General features: G+C 38.0%; 1 protein-coding gene across 1 annotated transcript in view; it reads right to left on the reverse strand.

Annotated features, from left to right (window-relative positions):
* COBL (cordon-bleu WH2 repeat protein) overlaps positions 1 to 27,368 on the reverse strand; it is a 374,456-nt gene that overhangs the window by 308,990 nt on the left and 38,098 nt on the right. The window contains exons 3-5 of the mRNA XM_042781403.1: positions 20,336 to 20,546; positions 17,228 to 17,456; positions 9,730 to 9,827 (exon numbers count right to left, since the gene is read on the reverse strand). Coding sequence (XP_042637337.1) covers positions 9,730 to 9,827; positions 17,228 to 17,456; positions 20,336 to 20,546 — 538 coding nt within the window. The remainder of the gene's footprint in view (positions 1 to 9,729; positions 9,828 to 17,227; positions 17,457 to 20,335; positions 20,547 to 27,368) is intronic.

Below are 27,368 nucleotides of genomic sequence, written 5' to 3' on the forward strand. Positions count from 1 at the left end.
GGGTTTGAACCGCCAGCCATCTGGTTAGCAGGCAAGTGACTTAGCCACTATGCTACCAGAGCTCCTATTATTTACATAGGCATGTTATATTTGCAAAATATGGTATACATAACAACCTTTTAGGAAAACAATGTGGTAACATACAATCTACTAAAAGCTATAAAATTGTTATACCCTTTGATTCTCTAATTCCTTTGCAAGTATCATTCACAAGGATCATGCACCCAAATGTAAAGAAGGCTTTGGGGACAAGAATTATCATCACATTATTTAAAGTAATATATATAAGAAGGAACAAATAATAGGGCACAGAGATGCAACATTTATTGAGTGCAAACTGTGAGCTCATTCCTGTGCTCTGCAATTATTCAATCTTATGTTATTTCATCATTGTAGGAACCCTTAGTGGTAATGATTATAAACTCCATTGCACATAGGGAGAAGATAGGACTCTAAGAAGTTACAAAGCTACTAAATGCTGAAGCCAGAATCCAAATCCAAGTAAACAAAATTTATGCTGTTCTTCTTTATGTAAGATCATACAACCTTAACAAAATTAAGAGAATATGCTGTCCAAGGTAAACTGTAAATGATGTGATGCTAACTAGGAAAAAAAAAAAAAGGCAAAACCCTAGTAAGTCAAAATGCATACATACTTTTTCAGAAAGACTTGGGAGAATACACAAAGTAACAATAAATTGTGTAAGACTGTAGGCATTCTATGTGATTACCCCGCCCCACTTTTAAAACTTTCCATATGTTATTTGTTTTATAATTTTGAATATAAAACAATTTCACATGGTACAAGCTATGATTGTAAAATAAAATATCTCTACAAAGCTGATTTATAACAAAAATTACTTCTGCATCACAAACATGTGGTTCAGCCCCTGGAATGTATTTTCCAGCTCTAGATTTGTGAACACTCCATAAACAAAGCTAATTTTAACTTCTTTGGCCAAGACTATCAAGTTTCAGGTGGATTCGCTGTGCCTGTGAAGACACTGACACCATGTGGCAGAACTGACTTGACATACACTTCTTGTAAACATTTTAAATTTTTTATCCTCTCCCTGAGGTGGGGATTTTTTCAACAAGCCCCTACATGCTGTCTGTGAAGAGGAACTCTAATGAGTATAGTAGTAGGGCAGCTAAAATGACAGAATTTCCTTCACAATTTAGTTTTTAATAACTTTTCCAAAATGTGTTTTTACTGGTAAGTATCCCTAGAAACTTCTGGACTCCTAAATGCTAGACCCCTACAGACATTGTAGTATCTTTCATAAGGGCCCAGTGCATCTGGTAGATGACATCCTCCCTTGAGCCTGGGGACCACTTCAGCCTGGATTCCAGAAATCTATGTTTTAGAACTTGATATGGAACTCACTTCAAAACTAGGGAGGGGCTCCTTCCATTCTTGAGAACAAAACACTGTACTAACAAAATTATTTCCAAAAGTGATGTAACAGGACAAAGGGACAACACCTCCTCAGAGAACTCTGTTGATGGTTTTCTTTCTAATGGAGGCAATGATTTCATAAAAATAATTCACCAAAGACTTCTAATTTTACAGTAACAAGCTATACAGCATAACCAGTTATCTATATTGATAATCTTCAGAACAGTCAAGAATTTCTAGAAGACGGTATTTAAAAAAAAAAAAAAAAAAGAAAAGAAATGTCCCTTACTTCCAACACTTCATTTTACAGAGAAAGGCTTAACTGCTTGCCCAGTGTCCTATAGTTACTAACAGAAGCAGCATTAGAATTTGGGGCACTTAACTCCCAACTAGTACACTTTCTATTTTTTGCACTCTTGTGTGCTGAATTACAAATTAACTTAAGGACTTAAGGACCTTGCTCCATCCCTGTGCATATCATATTTCTCCTGTTTACATGGTTTAGGGAAAGAGCTATGGATGCAGACAGAAGATCTGAGAGCTCCTCATCTTATCACTGATCAGCAGCAAGACTATAACAGACATTTTCACCTTCCTATCTCAATGTCCATATGTGTGGGATGAGAAAACTGTTCTTTGGATCTACTTCATGCTTTACAGTTTAATATTCTGATTTTGTGGAAAAGAAATAATGATCCAAATCCCTAAACCAGTCCACATCAGGGTGTTAGGGTAGCCCAGGATTCCTCAAGTTATGGACTCAATATTGTTGTTGTTGTTTTTAGCTGCTATTGAGTCAGCCCCTGACTCATGGGTTCATGTGGGAATGGTCCTAAATATTTCCATGGACAGGCTGCTGCATCACTGAGGCTCAAGAGCAGCCTCAGTGGCCAGGTTTGGGCATTAAATCCTGCTTCAAATTGGAAACACTCTCATTCATAAACAGATTTGGCTGCCACAGGAATTGGTATCTGATTTTCAGAAGGCATTAACTCAAGACCATAGTCTTGAGGGACATCATGCTCAATTCGCACAACATAATATATAAAAATCTTGTTCTACAACCTATTTTGGTGAGTAGCGACTGGGGTCTTAAAAGCTTTCAAGTAGCCATCTAAGATGCAACTATTGGTCTCCTCTCATCTGAATCAAAGAAGAGTGAAGAAAATCAAAGGCATCTAGAAACAACTAGTCCAAGGATAAGATGGACCAAGAGGACCTCAGCCTTCATGATCCTGATGAGACCAGATGAACTAGATGGTACCCAGCTAACAATACCAACCACTCAGAAAGGGATCTAAATTGGAGATCCTGGATAGAGTGGGAGGAAAAATGTGGAATAAAATTCAAAAACACAAAAATGACCAGAATTATTGGTCGAACAGAGTCTGGTGGAACACCCAAGATTATGGCCCTGGGTTACCTTTTAGGCCTAGAAATGGACTCACTCCCATGAATTGGCCCTTAGCCCAACAGTAGAAAGACCTACGGGCAGAATATCTACCCCAGGGTGATGCACCTACCGACTCTAGGGAAATATACACCTTAGAGCAATCATCCATGAAACATCAGAGGTGCAACATTCACACAGAGGAGAGCTGGACAGATAGGAATTCATAGTTAAGAAGGGCACAGGCAGAGGGTAATCACAGCACAGGAAGAGAGAAGAGTTTTTATTGGTTGGGGATGGTAAAGGGGTGTGAAATCAAATGTACGTGAACTATGTAATGTAATGTAAAACAAATTTGCTTTGTAAATTTGTACCCAAAGCACAATAATTTTTTTTTTTTTTTTAAGCAGGAAAATAGTAATAAGAGTATTAAGGTAATATGTTTTTAAAGTTGTATATGAGGATATGAGAATATCTTAAAACAACTACTCTTACATTCAGAACTGAAATAATTATGATGAGGACACACATGCACACATTATCTTAAATAAAAAAAAAGCAATTACACATTTTTTTAAAGCAAAAAGTAAATCTGATTTGGCTTTTTGGTGGAATAAGGGCTATTTTGCCAACTAGCTTATATGCAGACATTGTCCATAAACCCAAGATTTTTGCAAAAATATATTTAAAGTTCAGAATATGATTTTCATAAAGATTTTTCTTTAAAAAACACTGTATTGGTAAGAGTATGTGAAAACTAACAATATTTCAAATTTCTCAAACATTATAATAATACATTAGGTTTATAAAAGATACCTATCAGCAAAGGAATAAGGAGTGTAATTATCATTTGATGAATCTTGATAAGGTATTTTTTTTCTTTCTCTTATTCTCCAAGAAGTAAGCAACACTAGTGCTTAGACAACAAATTCCTTTGCAAGTCAGATGGCTTCCAAATCTTTGCTACTGACAAATTTAAAAGATAACTTAATCAGGCGTAGACAAAAGATCATGCAAAATAATTTCTGATAGTAGATAACTATGTGATTTTCAGCAGATTATTCAAAAAGACTTTAAAGAATTAAAAGACTGCTGTAACAATCATATAATTACTTATGTAAAAAAGTTCTCTTGATGCTCATATGAATAAAAATGAAAAAAGGTACAGAATTAATGTTGAGCTTTTTCTAATTTCATATATAAGTCATGTTCATTAATGGACACGGGGACTCAATGAAACACAAATCACCACTCTGCTAAGTAAAAAATGTGTTTTTGAGAAAAAAAGTACTTTTCTTGTTTAACAAATATATCTGCACAAGTAATATATTTATATATTGTTTGATTTATTTTGCAATTGTATTAAGAACTCAATTTAGATTATTTTTCTACTTAGATGATTATGATTACATAAAATTTAAAAATAATTTAGATAAATGTTTTTATTTGCCAGAAATTCCAAAGGTTAGAATTCTTATTCAAATATAAAAATCCTATAATCTGTTAATCTATAAAATATTTTAAGCATAAAATATGTACTGAATAGAAAAACAATTATGTGGGAACTGGGATGGAAATATGAAATCAAGAAAAAATGAATAATACAAAATTTCTAATAGAAGGGATTACCTGTGTAATTTATAAAGGTGATAGTGAGTATCTAGCATTTATTAGATAAATTTTAAATGTCAGTATTTACTACATGCTTTGAATTACATTCTTTTATGTATTTAAGCTTATAAAGAAATATTTAAATAGCAACTTGAAAATGTGAGGTCACATACAGTTTTAAAATATTCTTTCAAAGGCTACATGAGCAAAACATTAAAGTAATAGGGTTGCATGTTTTCTGTAAGGTCGCAGTTAGTAACTGGTAGATCCATGGCTGGAAAACAGCTCTGTCTGGGTCCAAAACATCAGGCTATGGATGATAATGTATGAAAGTAATTTCTAAAAGTGTAAATCAGTTGTTGTTGTTGTTATGTGCTGTCGAGTTGGCCTCGACTCACAGTGACCCCTCCTTGGGTTTCCGAGGTGGTATCAGACATAGATTGCCCAACCTTCCTTCCGAGGAGTGGCTGATAGTTCACCACTAGCCCTCTGGTTAGCAGTCAAGTGCCTTAGCGTTATGCTACCAGAGCTCCTGTAAATTCAGTTGTTGTTGTTGTTGTGTGCCGTCGAGTTGGCCCTGACTCATAGCGACCCCTCCTTGGGTTTCCGAGGCAGTATCACTACGGAAGTAGATTGCCCCATCGTGGCTGGTGGGTTTGAACCGCGAGCCTTCTGTTTAGCAGTCAAGTGCCTTAGCCACTACGTTACCAGAGCTCCCATAAATTCAGTTAGGCTAATGAATTCTCCTGATCATGCTGACCAGAGCAGAGGCAGCTAGCTAGTGACTAACACATTCTACATCTGTCAAATGTATCATGGACAACTAAAAAAGAAACTATTGCCAGCTTTGTGAATCTGCCTAGACTACTAAAAGGTCATTCTAAATGGATCAATAATAATTTCATTTTCTAGAAGGTTATGCAAAGCAGCAAGAAGTTCTGCCAAGTTTGGAAAAGCACCTCCTGGGGTGCTAATACACAAGTTCCACCCTTTTTCCCATGCTGACTTTGAGCCTTCCTCATCACTGTTCATACCTGATCGCCCAAGCTGTTTAGCCTGGAACACAAGGATGTGCCCTGGAACACAAGCTCTGTCACCATGAGCAAGTAAGTTTAGACAAAAAATGTCATCCTGAGCAGATATTAAGGCAAAGATGTCAGCATGGCTATACTTCAAGGCAAAAGAACCTGCACCTACAGAGTTTTAGTCCATGGTCAGTTCCTGTAGTTTCTGGACTTGAAAGCTATCCTACAATGGCACCTAACTAAAGTGCTCACTGACTGACAAGATCAATACTTTGTTATTTTTTCCCTTTCCCCAAAAGAAGTTCTTTTGCTTAAAAAAAAAGAAAGAAAGAAACATTAAAACCTAAGTCGGCCTGAGCAGATAGAACTAGACACCTTACAAACCAAGTAATTCATTGGGTTTTGAGGACTTTTAAGTTTTGAATTCAGTTTTACCACTCACTACACTGATAGGTGATTGGGTATATGTAGAACTAATTCACCAAATAACTCCCTATCAATCAGTAAAAGAGAAATGCTAACGGTATCTCATTTCATTTTTTAATAGAATGTTTTGCACATTATAGTCTGTAGCCCACAAGTAACAGAATCACCTGAGGTGCAAATTAAAAATACAATTTGTAGGCTCCAACCTGGCCTGCTAGGACATGACTTAAGGATCCAATTATTAACCTAGATCTTACGTGATTCTTATATCCTTGTATTAAGAGAGTAAATAATGTCAAAATGACACAAAATTATCGAACATTTTCAAAACATTAAAACAAGGAAAGACATTTGTTCTTGTCTCCTTCAGCCAAATGATATCCCTTTTAAGCACATTGCCCAGTGACACATATACATGACACACATACACAGACATGCACATACATATATATATGCCATATTTATATACATGTATGCACATACATATATACACATATATGTTTTTCTTCCCTTTTTAGGAAAAGATAGTAAGAAGCCAATTTAGCTCTAAATACCTTGATATTTCTCCCTTCTCAGTGTTCTACTTACTGAAAGGTTGACAGACCATATGGTATCATAGGATATGTTTTTAAAATAATTTATGCCAAATTCTCTATTATATGATGAAGAAATTGGGATTAAGATTTGTTAGGTAATATACAATGTGATTAAGTAACTTACAATGTAATTAAGAGCAAGGACTTTGGAAAGACAGATCTGGGTTTGAATTCTAACATTAATTAATTCTGGCATTTACTGATACTATGATTAACTCAAGAGTTGCTTAGCCTCAGTTTCTTCACCTGTAAAGTGGGTAGATAATATCTCTTCCATCAAGTTTCTAGACAGAGTAAATGAGGTTGTATTTAGTACAATATCTTCTATAATAAAAAAAGAGGGAAAATAACAAATTATAGAAGTTAATGTAAAATATAATAATCCAATAAAGATAAGACCATATAAGGGATGTATGGAACAAAATAAAATAGATGAGAGATAAAGCTATAAATGAAAGATGAGGTACATAAAAATGAAAAATAAATATTGCAGGCTCAAGACAGAGAAAAAACAGAGTATGTCAGGACAGAAAAGTTACTCATTATCAATGGACTGGACTTTATCATGTTTGGCATTTTCACTGATGAGTCATCCTTTGTTGATTGTTTTCATACTACTTCAACAGCACGACTCCCCAAGAACTCAGAAACCAAATTAAGAAGTTTTCAAATCTCTAACTACATGGGCTCCTTTACCTATTTTGCTTAAAACAGAAGCATTTCTAAATTATATTTTACTTACTTTGCTGGTAGTTTTATTTGTCAAAAGAAGACACAATAACAACAACAGCTTGAGATCTAAGTGTGAGGAATGAAGAAATGGTAAAAAATCTGCTGGGAAATGGAAGACCAAGAAGCACAATGATGAATGAAGTCCCAGAAAATTTATTTTAAAAATTTCAGGAAAAAAAAAATTATAGAGAGATGGGAAATTCAACATAAAATTCAAGTAATCCTAACAGGAAATGAAAAGAGAGAAGAGAAACGGGGAGGAGAACAGAGAGAGAAGAGAGGAGAGGAGAGGACAGCAGAGAATAAAAACTCAAATGATTTTAGAGAAATAACCATTGAACACAGATTTTCCAAGGACAAGCAAAAACAAAGGGAAAAATGCATATAGGCACTAATAAATAAGGGAATCACAAAATCATAATCAAAGCATCAGGAGAGGAAAGAAAACATGAATAGAGGTTTGTGACCTCTTGGGCTTTGCACTGCTGGGAGTCAGTGAAGTACTGGCTTTGCAGTCAGGCAGACCTTGTACCTAATCCTGGGACCCTGCGCAAGTTACTTTCTTTTTCTGAGTTCCTTTGTCCTCTTCTGCAAACCTGGGGTGAATTACCATGCTGACTCCACAGACCCCTGGAAAGCAGAGGCCATCACTCATGAAAGGCCTCCTGTGCAGGTGCCCAGATCTCTGCAGTGAAGCAGGGGTGCTTCCTAAATGTGAATACACTTTTCTTCTTGCTTCTTTTTAAATACATAGATCATGAAAAGTTTCAAATTAAACTTACAGTATTAAAGCATAATGTTTATTAGAATGTATTTTTATTTTTTGTTTCATTTATTGGTAAGAAAAATACTACTAGATATAAGGAAAATATACCTTTAAAATATATAATAGGCATAACAAGCCTTTTTTTGGTGGTTATTAGACATTTATGGTTTTAAAAATCTTGAGTCACAGTAAAAATCTTTACTTTAATCACAGCTCTATGACACTATGCAAAATAAGATTTTAAGATTTAATTGTTGTTGTTGTTGTTATCTGCTGTTGAGTCAGACCCGACTCATAGCAACCCCTCCTTGGGTTTCCGAAGCAGTATCATTATGGAAGTAGATTGCCCCATCTTCCTTCCAAGGAGTGGCTGGTGGGTTTGAACCACCAGCCTTCTGTTTAGCGTCAAGTGCCTTAGGCACTACACTACCAGAGCTCCTAAGATTTAATTAGTAAAGGAAAAAAAAAAGATCCATAAAATGAACTTATCATGCAGTATATTATCAAACTGAATTGGGAGGGCCAAAGAACATCTAACAATTACTAGCAAATGTACCAGTCCAAGAACTGCTACTGTTGTTTATAAGAGTCCTTAAGTCCAGCTCCTCAAGGCTTTATGGTAAACAAAGTTTGAAGCTTCCAATCACATATAGGAATGATGTTATTGTTATTTTTTGCTGTCAATTCTGACTCATGGCAACCCCACGTGTTCAGAACAGAACTGCTCCATAGGATTTTCAAGGCTGTAATATGCCAAGGAAGGGGGCAATCCAAGTACAACCTGTCACCTTTTCCTGTTACTCACAAATGAACTTTGAACTTAGGACCAGGTGTGTGGGCCTGGCTTCTTGGATGGGATGAGAGTATGGACTAACACCCTTTTCTGGAACTTCCTGATACAAAACACATTCCATAGCAGGCAGTGGTCTATCAGCAAACCCATTTCTTTTTCCCTGAGAACATGTCAACTTTCCCAGGGATGGCTTATATGCCAACTGGCCAAACCCACATCTATATCTATTCACGACAGAGAGGAGATGCATGCAAACCTTCTCCTTGGGTCTTGGAGGATTGACTGCCAGTATTGAAGCTGACACTGCTCTGTCTCTTCTCTATGTGACTAAAGAATTGATCTAATCTTTGCCTGTGTGTGAGTCATGTCTTTCTTGGTGACCCTAAGAGGTGATGGGACTCCTCTTCTGGAGGTGGTATTAGGTGTGACTTGCTTGACATATACATTCATTCATTCACTTTTGCAAGGGATGTTCATTGAGTTTTAATCACATGCCAAGTACTAAGTAAGGAGCTCTGGTAGCATACTGCCTAAGGCACTTGACTGCTAACCAGAAGGCTGGCGGTTCAAACCCACCAGCCAGTCCTCAGAAGGAAGGCTGGGCAATCCTACTTCCGTAATGATACTGCCTCGGAAACCCAAGAAGGGGTCGTTATCAGTCAGGGCCAACTCGACGGCACATAACAACAACAACAACAAGTACTGAGTATATACCAGGCAGAAGAAGGGCTCATGGCCTTTGCCTTCTGGAGCTCATCAACGTTGTGATGTACCAGTAAATAAAACACTGTCACCCAAGATCACTACTTAAGGGATCAAGGTTGGAAATGCAAATCATTCATTTCAGTGCATAATGATAGGTTTCCTTTTACCAAGGAATTAATATTCCTAAATATAATTATTTGGAAAAATGTCAAGATAGGCTGTGTATAGATATTTCAAGAAATTATTTTTGCTTAATGCATAATCATATGCATATTTAATCTATTACCTTACTATTGCTTCTTTTATTAACTTTGAAAAATCCCAGGAATTTTTTCTTTTCCTTATCTGTTTCATCATCGCCAAGTGATGACTTTCTAAAGGTTTCTGAAAAACAAAAATGACAAAGTACTAAGTTATCTTTCAATGTTTGAAATAAAAATTAAATATGTCAATTTTAAAAATTTCAATGAATTAGTTCTTTATTCTTAAACTTCTAGTTGTATAAAAGAGGAAACCTATTTTTAAAACTATTTCTTTTAAAGTTTCTCAAGTACCTCATAACCTTCAGGCCCATTTAAAAAGTTCATAAAGGTTCTTACAATCTTTTAATCATCATGTTGGTATTTTCTGTGGGTGAGGTTGGCCTGTATCAGAACTTAAAAATAAATAAATAAAATAAATGAAAGTTCTAGGGTAGCACTGGCCAATGGAAGTATAATGTGAATATGTAACTTTAAATAAAATAAGTCAACACTTTTCTGACTGAAGACACCCCACATATTCCAGAACATAGGATAACAGTGAGGGTGAAGAGTTTACACAGTTTGTATTTGAGATAATCAAATCAGATATTTCTGGACCACATTTCCATATTTTTTCTTCATTTACCTCAGCTAGAATGGTTTATTTTTAAATTATACTCTCTAGAGGGCTGATTCCCACCCCCACTTCATTTAAATGGATATTTGAAAAGCATCATTTGAGCTCTAAGTTACCAATATTTTTCTTTCTTGGTGCTTTCTTTATCAGAATTTTAGAGCTAGAATGGGTTGTTTCATTTTCCAGGTGAGAAACAGAAGCCTAGACTGATCAGGCAGCGTACAGTATAACCAAGGGCTGTGGCTGCCAAATTTGGGAGGATAATCTGGGAATTCGTAAGAAATGTGAATCCTTCAGCTTACTTCAGCCCTCTCTAATCAGAAACTCTGGGGATGGGGTTCAGCACCCTAAGGTTTAATGGGCCCTTACAAACAAACAAATGCAACACACTGCCATCATGTTGGATCTGACTCATAGTGACCTCCTTGGGTTTCCAAGGCAGTAGCACTACTGAAGTAGATTTCTCAGCCTTCCTTCTGAGGAATGGCTGGTGGGTTTGAACCACCAGCCTTCTGGTTAGCAGTCAAATGCTTTAGACACTATGCCACCAGAGATCCCTAATGGTGCTCTTAACCACCATACCAATGATTCTCAAGTGTGATCCCTAGACTGCAGCTTAAGCATCCTCTAAGGGCCTCTAATATGCCCTTAGAGCCCTTATGAGAATTAACTGAGGGACAGTGCCTGGCACATACAGCTCTACCATACTACTGATAATTAGTATTCATTCATTCGCTGAAATGAATGCTAAAGTCTACTTTAGGCCTTTGTCATTAATTCATCCACTTTTCCTCTTTCAAGACACAAAATTATGGCAAAAGATGGGAACATTCAGGTTTTCTTGAAGTATAGAAAATGTTCCAGCTTGACTGCCAATTGTTGGAGTGCCAAACTTCCCATCCGCTGATGGAAAGATGATGAACTAGGATTTTACAAACTCTGACATGAGATTATAATCCAGTCAAGATAAATATCAATTAACTTGCTTTATCTATTAATAGATAACTTCATTTTCGAGTTGGAGAACAAACATAAAAGTTAGTGTATTAGTAACAGGTAATGTATATATTAATACTTATACTGTATACTCAACAAAGCAAAAATCAAGCACATGTACTCTTTAAGTCAAGTTATAAATAACAAAAGGCCTATGTTTTAGTCAAAAAAAGTTGGGGCTTTCAATTAAGTGCAAGCAGCTCCCATAGAGACATCACACACATTCCCAAACCAAAGGGCCAGATCCAATTGGGATGCACAGATAGAGATTACATATACATACACATACACACACAGAGTCACAAATTTCAGTTAATCTTACCAAAATTATTATATACAGAGCTATACCAAGTAAAAAATTTATATAATGCATAGTAAGGATTAGTACATGTATTTATAACAAATAATGTTTCTAGAATTGAGTGAAATGTGAAATGGATATATTAAAATGTGCTATATCATAATGTCATATGTATAAGTAAGGAATAATGCATGTTACTAGAACATATGCTATTGGCTCAGCCACAAAAATCACAGACTGGACCTGAAAATTACAACAGAAATGAGCCTTGAGAGCTCTGGTGTCGTTCGTAGTGCCTAAGGCATTTGACTGCTAACCAGAAGGCTGGTGGTTCAAACCCACCAGTCACTCCTGGGAAGAAAGGTTGGAAAATCTACTTCCGTAGTGATACTGCCTCAGAAACCCAAGGAGGGGTCATTATGAGTCTGATTTGACTCGATGGCAGTCAGTTTGGTTTCAGTTTAAACAGGGACAGTGGTCAATCCCTTGGACGAAGGACTGACAAAAGTTAGTCCAAAATGAGTAGCAACTGGGATCTTAAAAGCTTGCAAGCAGCCATCTAGATGCAACGATGGGTCTCTCCTCATCCAGAGTAAAGAAGAATTAAGGAAACCAAAAACACATGGAAACAAATAGTCCAAGCAACTAGTACACCATGCGATTCTCAGCCTACATGACCATGAGACCAGAAGAATTAGATGGTGCCCAGCTACCAATGTCAACCACTTGGAGGGGATCTATGTAGTAGATCCTGCATAGAGAGGGAGAACAATGTGGAACCAGACTCAAAAATCACCAAAAAAAAAAAAGAACCAGGTTTGCTGGTCTGATAGTACCTGGTGGAACCCCTGAGACTATGGCTTCAAGCTGCCCTTCAGGTCTGGAATTGAACCCACTCCTGTGGCTTCCAGCCAAACAAAAGATAGGCATATGAACTGAACATTTACAGTAGGTAGATATACTTCTTAGAGAGATCAGTCATGGGAGAATAGAAGGGTTGTGTATGCACAGTGAGACAGCCCGGGGGAGCAGGAGTGCATGGGAGGAAAGGACACAAAGAAGAGGTAACTATGAGGAGGAAGTGGGAAGAGAGCTGTTGCACTGTGGGAAACTGGAGTCAATGTCATGAGACAAAGTAAGTGTATGCGAAATGTGGTGTGGAAAATGAATTTGCTCTGTAAACTTTCACCCAAATCACACACAAATATACACACAATAAGTCCAAAAGGCATCTTTTCATGTCACTGAGCCTGCAGCTGTCTGTTGGTGGCAGAAACTAAGGTTCACAGCTCTGAGCTGGGCCTAAGGCAGTCCATCTACTTTTAGAGGTAAGGCTTCAGCTACAAAGAGGGACCTCCTATGAGGTCTCTGAAATTTGGTAAATGCTGCAGAAATATCTGTTTGAGAGCTAAGCAAGAGAGTTTGGTTTCCTTACAGTGACAGCCTCAATTTCCACAGGAGGCCCTACTATACATGAAGAGCTTAAGTAACAACTCACACCTCCCAGGCCTGGAGGTCTTATGCAATTAAGATCTACAGTCCACAATTGCAACAATCTGAGCATGAAACTTACTTTGTATGAATTTATTCAAATTACTAGATATTGAATGTTAACTCAAGTTTGGGGGACCATATTTAATCCAGGAGAACGTATACACTGTTTTGAAACTTTAAAAAGACTGAGAAAATGATGGAGATGGATTGTGGGGTATGGAGGGAGATGATGGTGCCCTTAAAGACCAATTTTCCAGATGTATAAACTGAGAATCAGAGTGGCTCAATGACCACAACGAGGTTACTAAGTAAGGAAACAGGAGGGGAGACAAGCAGGTCTGCATTTTCTGATATGCGATTTTATATATAATGTGCAAGTTTCTAAGTCCTGCTTGTCATCACTAAAGCATATGTACACAATGGTAATAAACAACCACTCTTTGATTCACTTCCACTGTCTTAGTCTGTTCTCCAAATATCCTCCCAAAATCAACCAGAACTCATAAAGACTTCATATATATGAATTTTCAGCTCAGAACAACTATCCGCGCATAAAAGAGTCTTTGCTCTTTTCATTAATTATTTCTACTGTAAGATGGAGATGTACAATAGATAAGGAATATTAAGAGTGGTCCAAGCTACAGCTCTCTCAGACTCTACATCCATATACTACAGGTTCTCAGACTACTGCCAAATTTTTCTTTCATTCATTTATATATTCCAGGAATACAATCTTTTGTTAAATACACTAACAAACATGGATAGTAGTTTCTAAAACACACAAATATTCATTGTCATTTTTTTTTTAATTGTGACATGGGTGAAACTTACAAAGCAAATTGGTTTTCCATTCCACTTACAATGTAACAGCACTCTTTCCCCTTCTTCCCTGTGTTTACCATTTTAATGAATCTTTTGGAGTATGTGAGTATGCGTATTATCAGGAGTAAGTATCAGGAAAAATGCAACATCTGTACTACTCATTTGCATACTTGTCTATGACAAAAATGGTTAAATTTAAAAACCCACACTTCTCCAAATTCTACAGTATGCAAGACAGAACTCAGGGGCAGGTGGGGACAGATAAGCCCAGGTATCTCTTCTACTTATACTATATTTTCTCCGCTCTGAAATTTTATGTTTATAAAAAGGCTTGTTTTCTATGACAACCTTCTTCTCAAATACAATCATATAACAAGTTCTCAAACTATGGTTACTCTCTCTTAATCAACCAGGGAATCCACAACCAAACCATAACCCTCTTCCAGCACAGCATAAAGCCCCAGAGGTTTGGCAGCCACACTCCCATTCCTTCAGGCCTCACACACAGGACATCGCCGTGCATCGTCCAGGCCAGAGTCATGCAAAGCGTAGCCTGGTGCCAAAAAGAGCAGCACCGCGTGGTCACTGACTGTACCTCGACAGCTCAGGGATGGCTCGGACTGAGTTTTGGTCAGAAGAACTGAAAAAGGCAGGCAGGGCAAGAATGAGGACAAGCTTCAGATCTGCAGCAGTCTCTGTCCATGACCCAGCCCCCCACTCAGCCCAAGTCAGTCCACTGTACCCAAGTGCAGCATGAGACAGGGGTCAGACATGCATTTCGGGCTAGATTTCCATAGCCCCACAGCTGCTTAGAGCCACTGTGAAGGCAGGTGGCAGCAAAATCTTTTCCAAATGCTACTACCAGGAATTCCAGAGGAGGGCGGGCCTCTACAGGCAGAAGGCTGAGCAGCACATCTCCTCCTCCTCCTTCTTCTCCTCCTCCTCTGGCTGCTGGTTCCTCTCACCCTTTCTCAAGCAGCTGCAGGGCTGAGGATGGGATACCACCCCCTCACCCCGCTAGTAACAACCTAGAGGAAAAGAGGAAAGGGCTACTCCAGGGCCTCCTAGGACAGGCCTGCCCAGGCCAGCTGCAAAAGAGAAAGTGATGTTCAGGGGCAGCCTTGGGATGATTTGTGGATTAATATCATGGGATAAAGTCTTTTGGTGGGGATGATAATTAAGATATTTCACAACCAGTGAGGCAGAGGCACTGACAAACTGAAAAGGGATTCAGGTCACAGGGCTGCAGTGGGGTTGGTGAGCCCCCAGAGCCTCTCTTTCTGTTCCTATACCATTACTACTTAATTTCCTGCTATTATACAAAAGGTTGACAGTATGAGTCTACTCAGAAGAGCCCTGAAAGAGAGGCTGGCAATCTACTTCCAAAAAATCAGCCACTGAAAACTCTGTGGAACAGTTCTACTCTGACATACGTGGGAATGTCATGATTCAGAGTTGATTCAGTAGCAGAAGGTTTTGCATGGGGTCCCAGAGGAAAGGCCAGATGCCCAAGGTGGTAGAAAGGGGGGACTCAGCTTAGGAGAGCCATTTTCCATTAAGTTCAGAAGTATTTCAAAGTCTGAATAGCCAGGGTAGCCATACCAGTATCTTCTTCTGTTTCGTCCTGCTTGTGGATAAGAAGGGCAGGGCAGACACATGGATGTAAGAGCATGAGGTTTCCTCACTGCAAGCTCTGGCTCCCACATTCCTGGCAGTGATGAAATACTTAGGTTTCATGTGACTTTTTCCAGGTAGTAGCTTCTGTATTTGCCTTTTAAAAATATATCTGAATAGTTGGCTTATAACTAAAGTACTTATTTGTGCAAGCCTTTTTCATTCAGATACTTAGATGTGGGCCAGTTTGTGTTTTTGTCTTGCCAAATGAAAGCTCTATTTCCACAGAGTCACATAAATCCAATTTCAATAGAGCTGATATAACCAGACCCACCCAGCTACAACCAGGCTGGTATGGGGAATTGTGAGAATATTCTTATCTGAGTCTTAAAAAGATACTGGATCAAAAAGAACAACAAAAAAAATACTGGGTAAAACACAAGGCACATTGTTTTCAAATGCCAGAGTACTTGCTTGTTCCCAAGCAATAAACAGTCCATGTTCTTTATAATTAAACTAAATCTCTCTTTTGATTTTCAAATTAGATCTAGGACTCAGAATCTCCAGGAAGAGGTAGACTGATTGTGGTTGGGGGGTAAGTTGGACAAAGGATACACTATCATCATGGATTTCATGATAAATTTTGTGGTAAGAAAACTACATTTTCAGGGTATCCATTTCAAACATTTGAAAATGTTTAGGCTAGGTGCTAGAGAAGTGTTTTTTTTTTTTTTAAGCAGAGTTTGCAGAAACACTAGAAAAACTTGATTATGTATCTTTTTTAAAAAGCCTAACCTAGTTTTTTTTTTTTAAGCAGAGTTTGCAGAAACACTAGAAAAACTTGATTATGTATCTTTTTTTAAAAGCCTAACCTAGTCAGTATTTGTGGAATAAATAAAATCGAGAAAACAGATACCAAGTAAGGATCTAAAAGTCATTTAAGTAGAAATTTCAAGAAGTTTATTTTAATAATTATAAGGTCAAGGAACACTGTAAATCTTTTTATTAGTCTGGAAGTTGTTTAAATATACACTCAGTCAATCCCCTGTATCGATCAGAAAAATATGCTTACACAATATGTCAGTTTTTATATCAGCATTCACCTTCTGGGACCTGCTGCTCTCACCTGTGGCTGTGATTGTAACCTTAACATTAAATACCAAACTCACACGATGAATAAGTTGTCTTTAGCAACAAGAAGAAGGCAGGCTAATATAATATTATGACTCTAATTTGATCAGTGTTAAGCGACATCTAAATGCATTTCTGCCACTTTCTTTGGATATGAGCAATGATTGAAATGGGAGTAGTTAATAGAAACTGAAAAGAAAAGTCAAAAGAACACTGTGTGTGGTTTTTGACTAGTTCTTCTAGAGTGTACCTTCCAATTTTCTCATCGTTTCTCCCTCTTTTTTTAATCTTTCCAGTGCCCACAAGTAAATGGGGTAAAAGACCCATTTAGGGCTGGGGTAAAAGATGTATACTCACAATTGAGGAGGAATTAAAACAAGACAATTTTATTTTTTATCCACTTCAGCTCTGGACAAAGTTTGAATTTACACAGTTCTACCTAGCATTATGGAAAGTTGGGAGGAAACCTAACAGGTCACATATATATATGTTTTCTCAATGTGCTATTACAGAAAGGAAGCGTGTAAGGCACAGTGTGGTCTCTCACCTCTTTTATTGTCCCATGCATAGAGTTCCTTTATCCCCAACTCATTCAGGGACTTGGAAAGCTCCAGCTCCTCCCCATCAATGTTATCCCGGAGGAGAATGATATGCTCTGGGCTGACTTCACATTTTGCACAAATGACTGGGAGAATATTCTGGAGAGGTACCTCAGGGCTCACACGCACAACAGCTTTTTGTGTTCGTAGGTAATTCACTACCAAACGTACAGATTTCTGGAAAAGCACAACAAACAAAAAGCATTCTTTAAGTACATCTTCCCCCAATGGCTTTAACTCTATTTTAATAAGAGAATTTAATATGGCTAGGTTTCGTGTAGCCCCAATCTTTCTTCATCAAGTCCAGTGAATCGAGGAGCATAATAAGTAGTGAAAAGCAAACGTCAAGAATAATAAATATACCTTAGAACCTCTCTTACTAATAAGCAAACTGTTAACACAGGAAATATGACATCATTGAAGGGCTCTAAGTTTAAAATCAACACATATACCATCTTTCAAGGATTCTGATCAGATATGAACCAAAGCACTATATCCATTTTCTAAAGGAAAACAAAAGTATTATGAATAATTTTTTAATTTATTTTTTTATTGTGGTAAATATTTATGTAACAAATAGTTTGCCTTTTCCATATTCTTCACATATGTAATTCTGTGACATTAGTTATATTTATCATGCTATTCAACCTTTCTCAAAATCCAAACTCACTGCTGTGGAGTCGGATCTGACTCATAGTGACCCCTCCTTGGGTTTCTGAGGTGGTATCTCTACAGAAGTAGATTGCCCAATCTTCCTTTGGGGGAGTGGCTGGTGGGTTTGAACCACCAGCCTTCTGGTTAGCAGTCAAATGCCTTAGGCACTATGCCACCAGAGGTTCTATTCAACCATCACCACTATCCATTACCAAATTTTCCCATCACCCTTAGCAGAAGCTCAGTGTTTCTCAGTGAGTCCTCTGTTAACCCCTTTGCTCCCACCTATCCCTGGTAACCACTAATAAACTTTGATATCTATTCACTTGCTTATCCCATATACTTCACACAAGTGGAATCATATCTGTGACCCTTTGTGACTGGCTTATTTCACACAGAATAATGTTCTCAAGGTTCATCTATATTGTGGCTTGCATCAGAACTTCATTTCTCTTTATGGCTAAGTAATATTTCATTTACGTATGTAAAACATTTTATTTATTGATCCATCTGTTGATGGAGAAAATTAGGCTGTTTCCACCTTTGGGCTATTGTGAATAGTGCTGCAACGAACATTGGTGTAAAAGCATCTTTTTGTATTCCTGCTTTCAATGTTTTTGAATATAAGAGTGGAAGTGCTAGATCATATGATAATTTTATGTTTGCATGTGCTTGCTGGACATTTATATTAAGAAAAATCCTTATCAAAAAATAAATCACCAAATTTTTGTTTAAGAAGCCAAAATATCTAGGTAAATATATGAATATCTATATAAACATGCATCTATATATATATTATATATAGTGTGTTTTTATGTGTGTGTACAAAGCCATATTTAAATATACACAATACACACATTTTAAAATAGAAAAAAATGTAAGATTTTATTTTTTAAAACAGCATAGAATAATCAAGAAGAAAAACAATTTGACTAGAGTTGATTCTAGGTGTGTACAGATAAAGTGGCCTATCAAAAATATGTAACATGTCAAAATTCATCCAGTCCACTGTTAGTCTTCATTTATTATCTCCCACATTGTGCTATCATCAGGAGCTCTGGTAGCATAGTGCCTAAGGCATAACCAGAAGGCTGGCGGTTCAAACCCACCAACCACTCCTTGGAAGGAAGGTTGGGCAATTTACTTCTGCAGTGATACTGCCTCAGCAACCCAAGCAGGGGTCACTATGAGCCGGATACAACTTGATAGCAGTGAGTTTGTTTTTCTTGGTTTTTGTGCTATGATCCTGGAGAAGCAGACACAACAAATATGTATTGACTCACTCCCTTCCATTATGAGTGCCAGGCCTGCTGGCCATGATGAGGAACTTTAAGAGGCAGGTCAGAACACACCAGTCTTTTACTCTGCTTCTCACACAGGAATCATACACCTACCCAGACTTCATTGCCCCTTTATGCTTGGGAACCAGGGAGGTAAGAAAAACCACAGGATATAAACATGGCTCCCCTTCCCTGAATATTTTTACTTGAAGAATTAGGGAAAAACTACTCCTGACAGAGTACACCAAATAAAATATTTAACCATCCATCATTCAAATAAAAAAGCACCAAATAAAATCTATTAGCCATCCAATCCAATGTGACTCCAAAGCCTAGGACATTCATAGGAGATAGACAGTTGACCATACTGTTGTTTTTAAAACCAAGAAACTCTAACAAATCTTGTAATAACACTACTTTCAACTGGAGATAAAAGAGCCACATACAAGCATTATTTAAAAGTCCAATTAGCAGCCTGAGTTAATTTCAACTGATAAACAAAAGCCTGTAATTAAGCTATGTATATGTTAAGATATTCTCCGACATCTATGAGTAAATATTTTAGATGTGAGATTTTAATAAGAAAAAATTCTTTCTTTTTTTCCTCTCTCTAGGAAAACAGTCTAATCCCCTATATATGCAACTGCTTCCTATGACATGAAGACCTTTAGAACTGTACTTTCTAATAGGGAAGGCACTGGCTACTTGTAGCTATTGAAATTTATTTAATTAAAATTAAAAATTCAGTTTTTCAGTACCACTACCTGCATTTCAAGTGTTCAATAGCTAATAGTGACCAGTGGCTACTGTACAGTGCAGAATAATAGGACAGTTCTGTCATCACAGAAAGTTCTAGTGAACAATTCTGCGTAAGATTCATCTTCTCCTATATTATCTAAAGAAGAAATGTCACAACAATAAGTATCTATCTCCTAAAATAAACTAAATTTAGTGCCTTATTTTATATAGCATAGAAGTGGAAACCTCAAGCACACATAGATATTGAGGTAGTACTTAGATATTAAGAGCTCCATTGGCCCCTACTCAGCATCCCCAACACCCTCATCTACATACATATTCATGTATGTCCTTAGATAATAAGGGTTCTCCCACCCTACTGACCTCAGGAACCTTAGATGGCCCAGGTTTAGCCTTCTCCTCAGGAACTTTTTCTTTCAGAAACACGGTATGCACATTTAGGGTCCCAACCAAAGTATTTGGCTTAAAACTCAAAGGTTGTTGGGTTTCCAAAGACCGGATCTCAAGAGCATGGTGGGATGGATTCAGGTGGTTCTGAAGGCAAAGTTCAACCAATAGGTCTATCATTGCATGGCTGAAAAAGAAAGAAAGAAAGAAAGAAAGAAAGAAACAGTTATTAGGAATAACTGCACTCTTATTTCTGTCTAGGTAAGTCACGGTACAGCAAATGATTGCATAAATGAGTGAATGAATGAACAGGTTTTGCTTAGAAAGACAACAGCAGCCCATCAGTTCTTCAGACATGAATTTCATAGCAATATTTTAACATTTTTCAATACTAATAAACAATACCACTGAAGAAGCAACCTGTATGTTAGAAGCATAGTAGGTGAGAAAATAGTTATATTTTTAGTTAAATCGACAGGCATTGAATTGTATCTTTTAAGGTCAATTAACACAAAGTGTATTACTCATAGGTTCAAGGCACTACATTTTCAGCTTATCAAATAATGTATCTTATACAATTCAATTTTTAGTTGAAGAATTTGATAGCTTTCCTCTTAGCTAAACAGTTATGCCATTTTCCCTAGACAAAATACCTAAACCAATTATCTTTTTTGAATGTCAAAAAATTTCATAATGTTTTTCATCTCTGGCAATTATTGTTGCTAAGAGAGTGAAGTAGTCATTCAGACTATCCCAAACCAAAATCAAACCCACTGCCATCGAGTTGATTCCAACTCATAGCAACCCTGTATGACAGAGTAGAACTTCCCCAAAGGGTTTCCAAGGTTGTAAATCTTTACAGAAGCAGACTGCCACATCTTTCTCCTGTACAGCAGCTGGTGGCTTCAAACCACCAACTTTTTGGTTAGCAGCCAAGCACTTTAGCCACTGTGCCACAGTGTATCCCACTGTGTTTCTCAGTCTATCCCAAAGAACAAAACTTTTCATTTGTATCTTCTTTTACATTTGCCCGGAAGAATGTATTTGTATTCGCGCTGACCTCTCTCTTCTTACAAATTTCCTGAGAAGTTTAGTATAAATTTTTCAAAAAACCACAGGTCCTTTATTTCTAGCTATTTCTTAATAAGTCACAATTATTCAGATCATCATTATTGTTGTCCTGGTGTCATCACTAGAGTGTTTGAAGATCTGGAACTCACTCATGACTATAAATATACAGGCGATTGATGGTGGCAGCTCAGACATTCATTGCCAAGCCTAAGCAGCTCTGTGCTGCTGAGGGTCCTAACATCAAACAGCAAAACCATGATGTGAAGCCAGAACTCTGAAAGATTCTCCAAATTGTCCTAGTTCTCCTATTGCTACAAATAAAGAATATCAACTTACCACCCATTTGTCAGTTTGTTGTAGTGTGGTGGTTTGTGTGTTTCTGTGATGCTGCATCAAAGATGCAGTATTTCAAATACCAGCAGAGTCACCCAAGGTGGAAGGTCAGCACAGCTTCCACACTTAAGGCAGACTAGGAAGTAAGGCCTGGTGATCCACTCTAAAAATCAGTCAGTTAAACTCTATCATTCACAACAGAGTACTGTCTACAATAGTGCTGGTCAACGAACTCCCTGCACTGGTAGGCACTCAAAATACACAGTAGACACAACAATGGACTTAAGCATACCAAGGATCCTAAAGATACCACAAAACTAAGCAGTGTTTCTTCCTGTTTATACATGGAGTCACCATGACTAGAGCAGACTCCACAGCAACTAACAACAAAGAATATCAATAATGCTCTGACTGCTACTAAACAACGTTCCAGAGTTCATCTGCATGAGAATATTTACTACTAACAGGAAGTAAATAATAACATCTTGTTCTTTAGCCAGGGCAGGTCATTAGCTGTGACGTCTGAGCCTCAAGCACCCAAGCCTATTCCCTAGAATTCTGATTTAGTTGTTTGGTGGGGCTGGGACAGCTCTGACACTCACAAGTACTACACACAGATGTACTGGTTAATAATTGCTGTGATTCTCATTCTTTCAGCTCCTGAATAAAAATCCTCTTTATATCAGTAATGATGTTAATGAAACAAAACAGGGAGTGACGTTACCAGGTTATCAGATTTTCTACTGAACTGCAGCAAAGAAAATAAATTTATTATAGATGCTAAGCACAAAGTTGTCACTTGTCATTTAGTGTGCACTATACTCCAGCCACTCCTTGGAAGGAAGGTTGGGCAATCCTACTTCCATAGTGATACTGCCTTGGAAACCCAAGGAGGGGTCGCTATGAGTCGGGGCCGACTCAACCGCACATAACAACAACAACAACATACTTTTCACCTAGCATTATTTTGTTTGATCTGCAGGGAATCTGAGAGATGGGGGTTGCTATCCCTGAGTAACTATGGAGAGGTGCAGCTGGGAGTCAAAGCCTTGTTTGACATGACTCTTTCCCTTCCTTTATCCCCACCCAAAATCTAAACTCACCAAGTCAGTCAGTGACTAAATATATGTCTTTAAACAAATATTTGAATGATTTTTCAAACTTAAACCATAAAGAACACAAAAGTTACTAATGGTTACCTTCTGCTCCTTTAGTCTAGAAATTGCAACATGTTTGAATTAGAGGAGCTCTATTCTGAAAGGAGAACCTTGGACAGCTTTGGGCTGGCTGAACTTGTCTTATTATAGAAAATGGATGCATCTTGCCATAACCAAAGTCAGTGCTCATAGTTAAATACACTAGCAGAGTAGTGGATTATTATTTATCTCCTGACTGAATAAATAACTATGTCTCCAAATTTTTTCTTGTGTATAAGTGGATCATCTCCAAAATAGGCTGATCAACAATAATGCTGGCTTTCACTCTTCCTTGAGGTAGGATGCAATTCTTTCCAGGGGCCACTCCTTAGAGTTAAAGCTGCACTTAGATTTTCAACAATAGAGCAGCTTATCAACAACATGTTTATCGGGAAAGGGAGAGAAAGTTCCTAAGTCTACCTGCATATGTTTATTATTAAGATGGGAAGGGACAGGGACACACACACACACACACACACACACACACACACACATACTGCAAGAGCAAACTGGACACTATCCTTTCCTGGTGGTTTAACAGGTGCTTCAGACATAAGTGTTTATACATGAAAAGTAAGGATGTCTTGGTATAATATGAGCTCAAGCTTTGATAATTGTTTCGTTCTCTTTCAAGCCCTCTCTACCTGTGACTCTCAAATGGACATAGCATTCTAATGAATACCTGACTTGAAACCTATTTAGGAAGCAGTAGGTATACAAAATTGACTATAATTCAGCCATGGTTACAAAAGGATGAACTCACCTTGCAAAGGTTCCCACAGAGTTTCTACTGCATGGGACACCTCCCCGGGCTCATTTTTAACATTATTTGATTTATGACTTTTCAGAAACACAGCATTTGTAAGCCAAGGTGCGCCTGGGCCCTGTGATAGTGTGGTTTTTCTGCCACCTTTTAGCATACCCTTTAATCTGCTCTTGGGCTGGCATTTTAAAACACCAAACTCTGAACAGTAAACCAGTTATTTCAAGATTCTTTAATGCTATTAGAGAAATTCACTCAGAAAGACAGAGGAAGCCTCAGTAAAAACACCAGAATTCAACAATGGGCAGAGATACTAAGCTCTAGTCCCTAGTGAGTTTTCTTTATAGATTTACAAGATCCCAACTTATCTCCCATTGCCTAAGAACAAAGAAGTAATAACTTCTCTAATGTGTTCACATGTATCCTTCCACAGGATCTTAGTAGGTCACTGTGCTACTGGGCCACAGGAAGAGCATTCCAATGGGGCCAAAGAAAGCCGAAGCAGGGCTGGCAGCAGCTGCTTAGCTCTGCCATGACTGACTTACTCCTATATAGTCACCTCCTGAGCCTGGAATGCTTTCTCATCTCCCACTTGCCTTTGATCTCCAGCTTTGTAGATGCCTGACCCTTTTATTGGGACTTGGTGTCTTCCCATACCAAAGAAACAAAAACAAACTCACTGCTGTCGAGTTGTTTCTGACTCATAGCAACCCCTCCTTGGGTTTCCAAGAAGGTATCTCTATGGATGTAGATTGCCCAATCTTCTTTCCCAGGAGTGGCTGATGGGTTTGAACCACCAGCCTTCTGGTTAGCAGTCAAATCTCTTAGGCACTACGCCACAAGAACTCCCTCTTCCCATACAGTGGAATGTTTAGTGAGAGAACTGGAGTCATATATCATAACCAGTCGATACTTCTCTGACCTGTGCCACAGGGGAACCTCTCCTGCCTTAATTTCCTCATCTGTGAGGACACAATAACAGTACCAACTTACTTTTTGTGAATTTGTATTTCTAAGGCACTCAGCAAGGTACCAAATATGTGGTGACTGCCATATAAAAAAAACTAAACCCACTGACAACGAGTCAATTCCAACTCACAGTGATCCCCATTGGGTTTCCTAGGCTTTAAATCTACAGAAGTAGATTGCCTCACTCTCCTCCTGCAAAGCAGCTGGTGGGTTTGAACCACCAACTTTGAAGTTAACAGACAAATAAATGTCTTACCCACTATACCACCAGAGCTCCATGTAAGTGTTTGTTAAATAAATTAATTTGTTCCTATCTTTTCTATTTTGAATTCTACATATGAGGACATAGTTCCCCTTGCTAGGGGCAGAGAATCACTTGGTTTTTATTTGGTTAGATGCTATCTTGTCCTCAGCAAATACTAATATAGTATACCCTTTTTTAAGTAATATGCTTGAGGCACTGGAGAGTAAGTTTTCCTAATCTTACAAAGAACAAAATTAAAGCAATTAGACACCCTAATGCCAAAGGAAGGAAAATTCAGGTATATGAAGGAATTTTCTAGATTGTCAGTGCCAGGTAGCCAAACCCATGCCCTGGACCCAAGTGATTATTCCATAATTCCAAACCAATACCTTTCTAGGAACCTCAAGAAAATCAATCTCTCTCAATCTCCTTCAATTTTTCTCTCTCTGTGTATGTCCATGTAAGTGTGTGCATGTATGTATTTATATACACGTACATATTGTTGTTTTTGTTAGGTGCCATGAAGTCTATTTTTGACTCATATCAACATCCTGTGACAGTAGAACTGCCCCAAAGGTTTTCTAGGTTATAATCTTTAAAGGAGCGGATCAACCTTTAGGTTACATATACACACACACACACACACACACACAGATTTTTTTTTCCAGGTTAAATCCTAGGTTCAATGGAAGAGGTAAAGAGGAATAAAGGACAATGATTACCCAAAAACAAGTGAATAAAAGTAATGAGAGCAGATCATACTTTCCTAAGGCCAAAAATAATTTTGTGTGAGTTAGAGGATTTGATAAGAAATAATGATCTTCTTTCAAATATAGTTGTTTCTGAAAGTCCTAAAAGAGAGCAGGACAGAAAATTGAGTGCCCTATACACAGCACCCTCTCTCCCAACACTGATGTGCACTACAGAGACCAGATGACAGAGCGCAAGTTGTTAGGTGAACACATCATCAGGACATGGGAAGACAGAAGAGCCAAGTCATGTTTCCATCAAACTGCAGTTGGTTAGTGAATTGACCTTCTCCAATAGAGTAGGTACACCACCCGTCTGTCAGTGCATCATCCTTTGGTAGCTTCTGTGTTGTAATGCTGGAAGTTATGCCACCAGTATTTCAAATACCAGCAGGTTTACCCATGCTGAAAAGGCTTCTGTGGAACTTCAAGACTAAGATGCATTAGGAAGAAAGATCAGTGATCTACTTAGTCAATGAAAACTTTATGGATCACTGAATATTGTCCAAGACAAACTTGCTTAGAGAAGGACATTATTTTTATAAAGTGGAGGATCGGTGGTTACTGTACAGATGCTGACACTGCTGGTCCACGAGCTACACTTTGCAAGTCACTGCATTCTAAGTACTTAAGAAAGGCAAATTTAGTTCATATTTGACTGAATAAATAGTTCACTTAGTGCCAACTTCATAGTAGCTACTTCCTGGTAATTCCAGTGTGAACACTTCCAGTATACTTTCATTACACTGTTAAAATCTTAAGCTGGTCCTACATGGCCTAGTTTCTTGTGTGGGATCAGGTCCAGTATGTAGCCCAAAGCTTGGGTGAGGCAACCTATGGCATAACAGAGGCAGTGGCCAGTCCTAGAAGAAAATCTAGTCTGACAGCATAATACAGCATCAAAGAGGTAGGGCAAGATGTAAGCACCTCCACAAGGTGGTCCAATGCAGAAAACACAGCACAGTGACCTAAGAAAGTCTTGAACTGGGGAAGCTTTTAGCCAGAGGCAAGGTTCCAGATTCAAATTGGGACACCAGCAAGAATCCATACAGAGGATTAAGGTCTCAGGCCCATCACCTGAGGCATGAAGGCACAAGGTAGCAACTAAATGGTTAGGGGTGCCTGCATCTCATGTACAAGTCAGAAGCCTAGTTATCAGAACGGAATCACAATTATAGCAGGACAATCAGATGGCAGTGTCAGATCCCAGAGAGGTGGCTACACACTAACAAAACCCAAATGTGTTTTGGGGCCAGGAAGCTGTCATAAGTGTGCACAAGGTCTAGCATGAGGTGGGTATTGTTGTTATCTCATTTAACTCTGACCTCATCATCCATTGATATAACCTTGAAACCTTGAAGGTCATCTTATTTCAGAAACTACTGTCTCCTATGCCTAAATTATAATGAAGTTAGATCTTTCCATGTGCTTCTTAATTGGCATCTGAGAGTCAATAATACCAATGGGGGATTTGGAACATAGTCTAGTGACCACTGAAGTCATAAACTGGTGTTTATCTAAAAAAAATGCATGTGAATCTTTTTCCTGTCTTTGAGGGAAACTAATACTCTAGTGCTCCATACTTTTCTCATGACTGGTCTAGTACTAGGAAACTATCTTGCATCTTAGTGGTATGGAGATACTTGTTGGACACCTGTGGGTCTACAGAGTGACCCAGAAGACT

This window comes from Orycteropus afer, unplaced genomic scaffold (assembly GCF_000298275.1).
Source record: "Orycteropus afer afer isolate SDZICR_OR568_19922 unplaced genomic scaffold, OryAfe1.0 scaffold00115, whole genome shotgun sequence".
Taxonomy (NCBI): Eukaryota; Metazoa; Chordata; class Mammalia; order Tubulidentata; family Orycteropodidae; genus Orycteropus; species Orycteropus afer.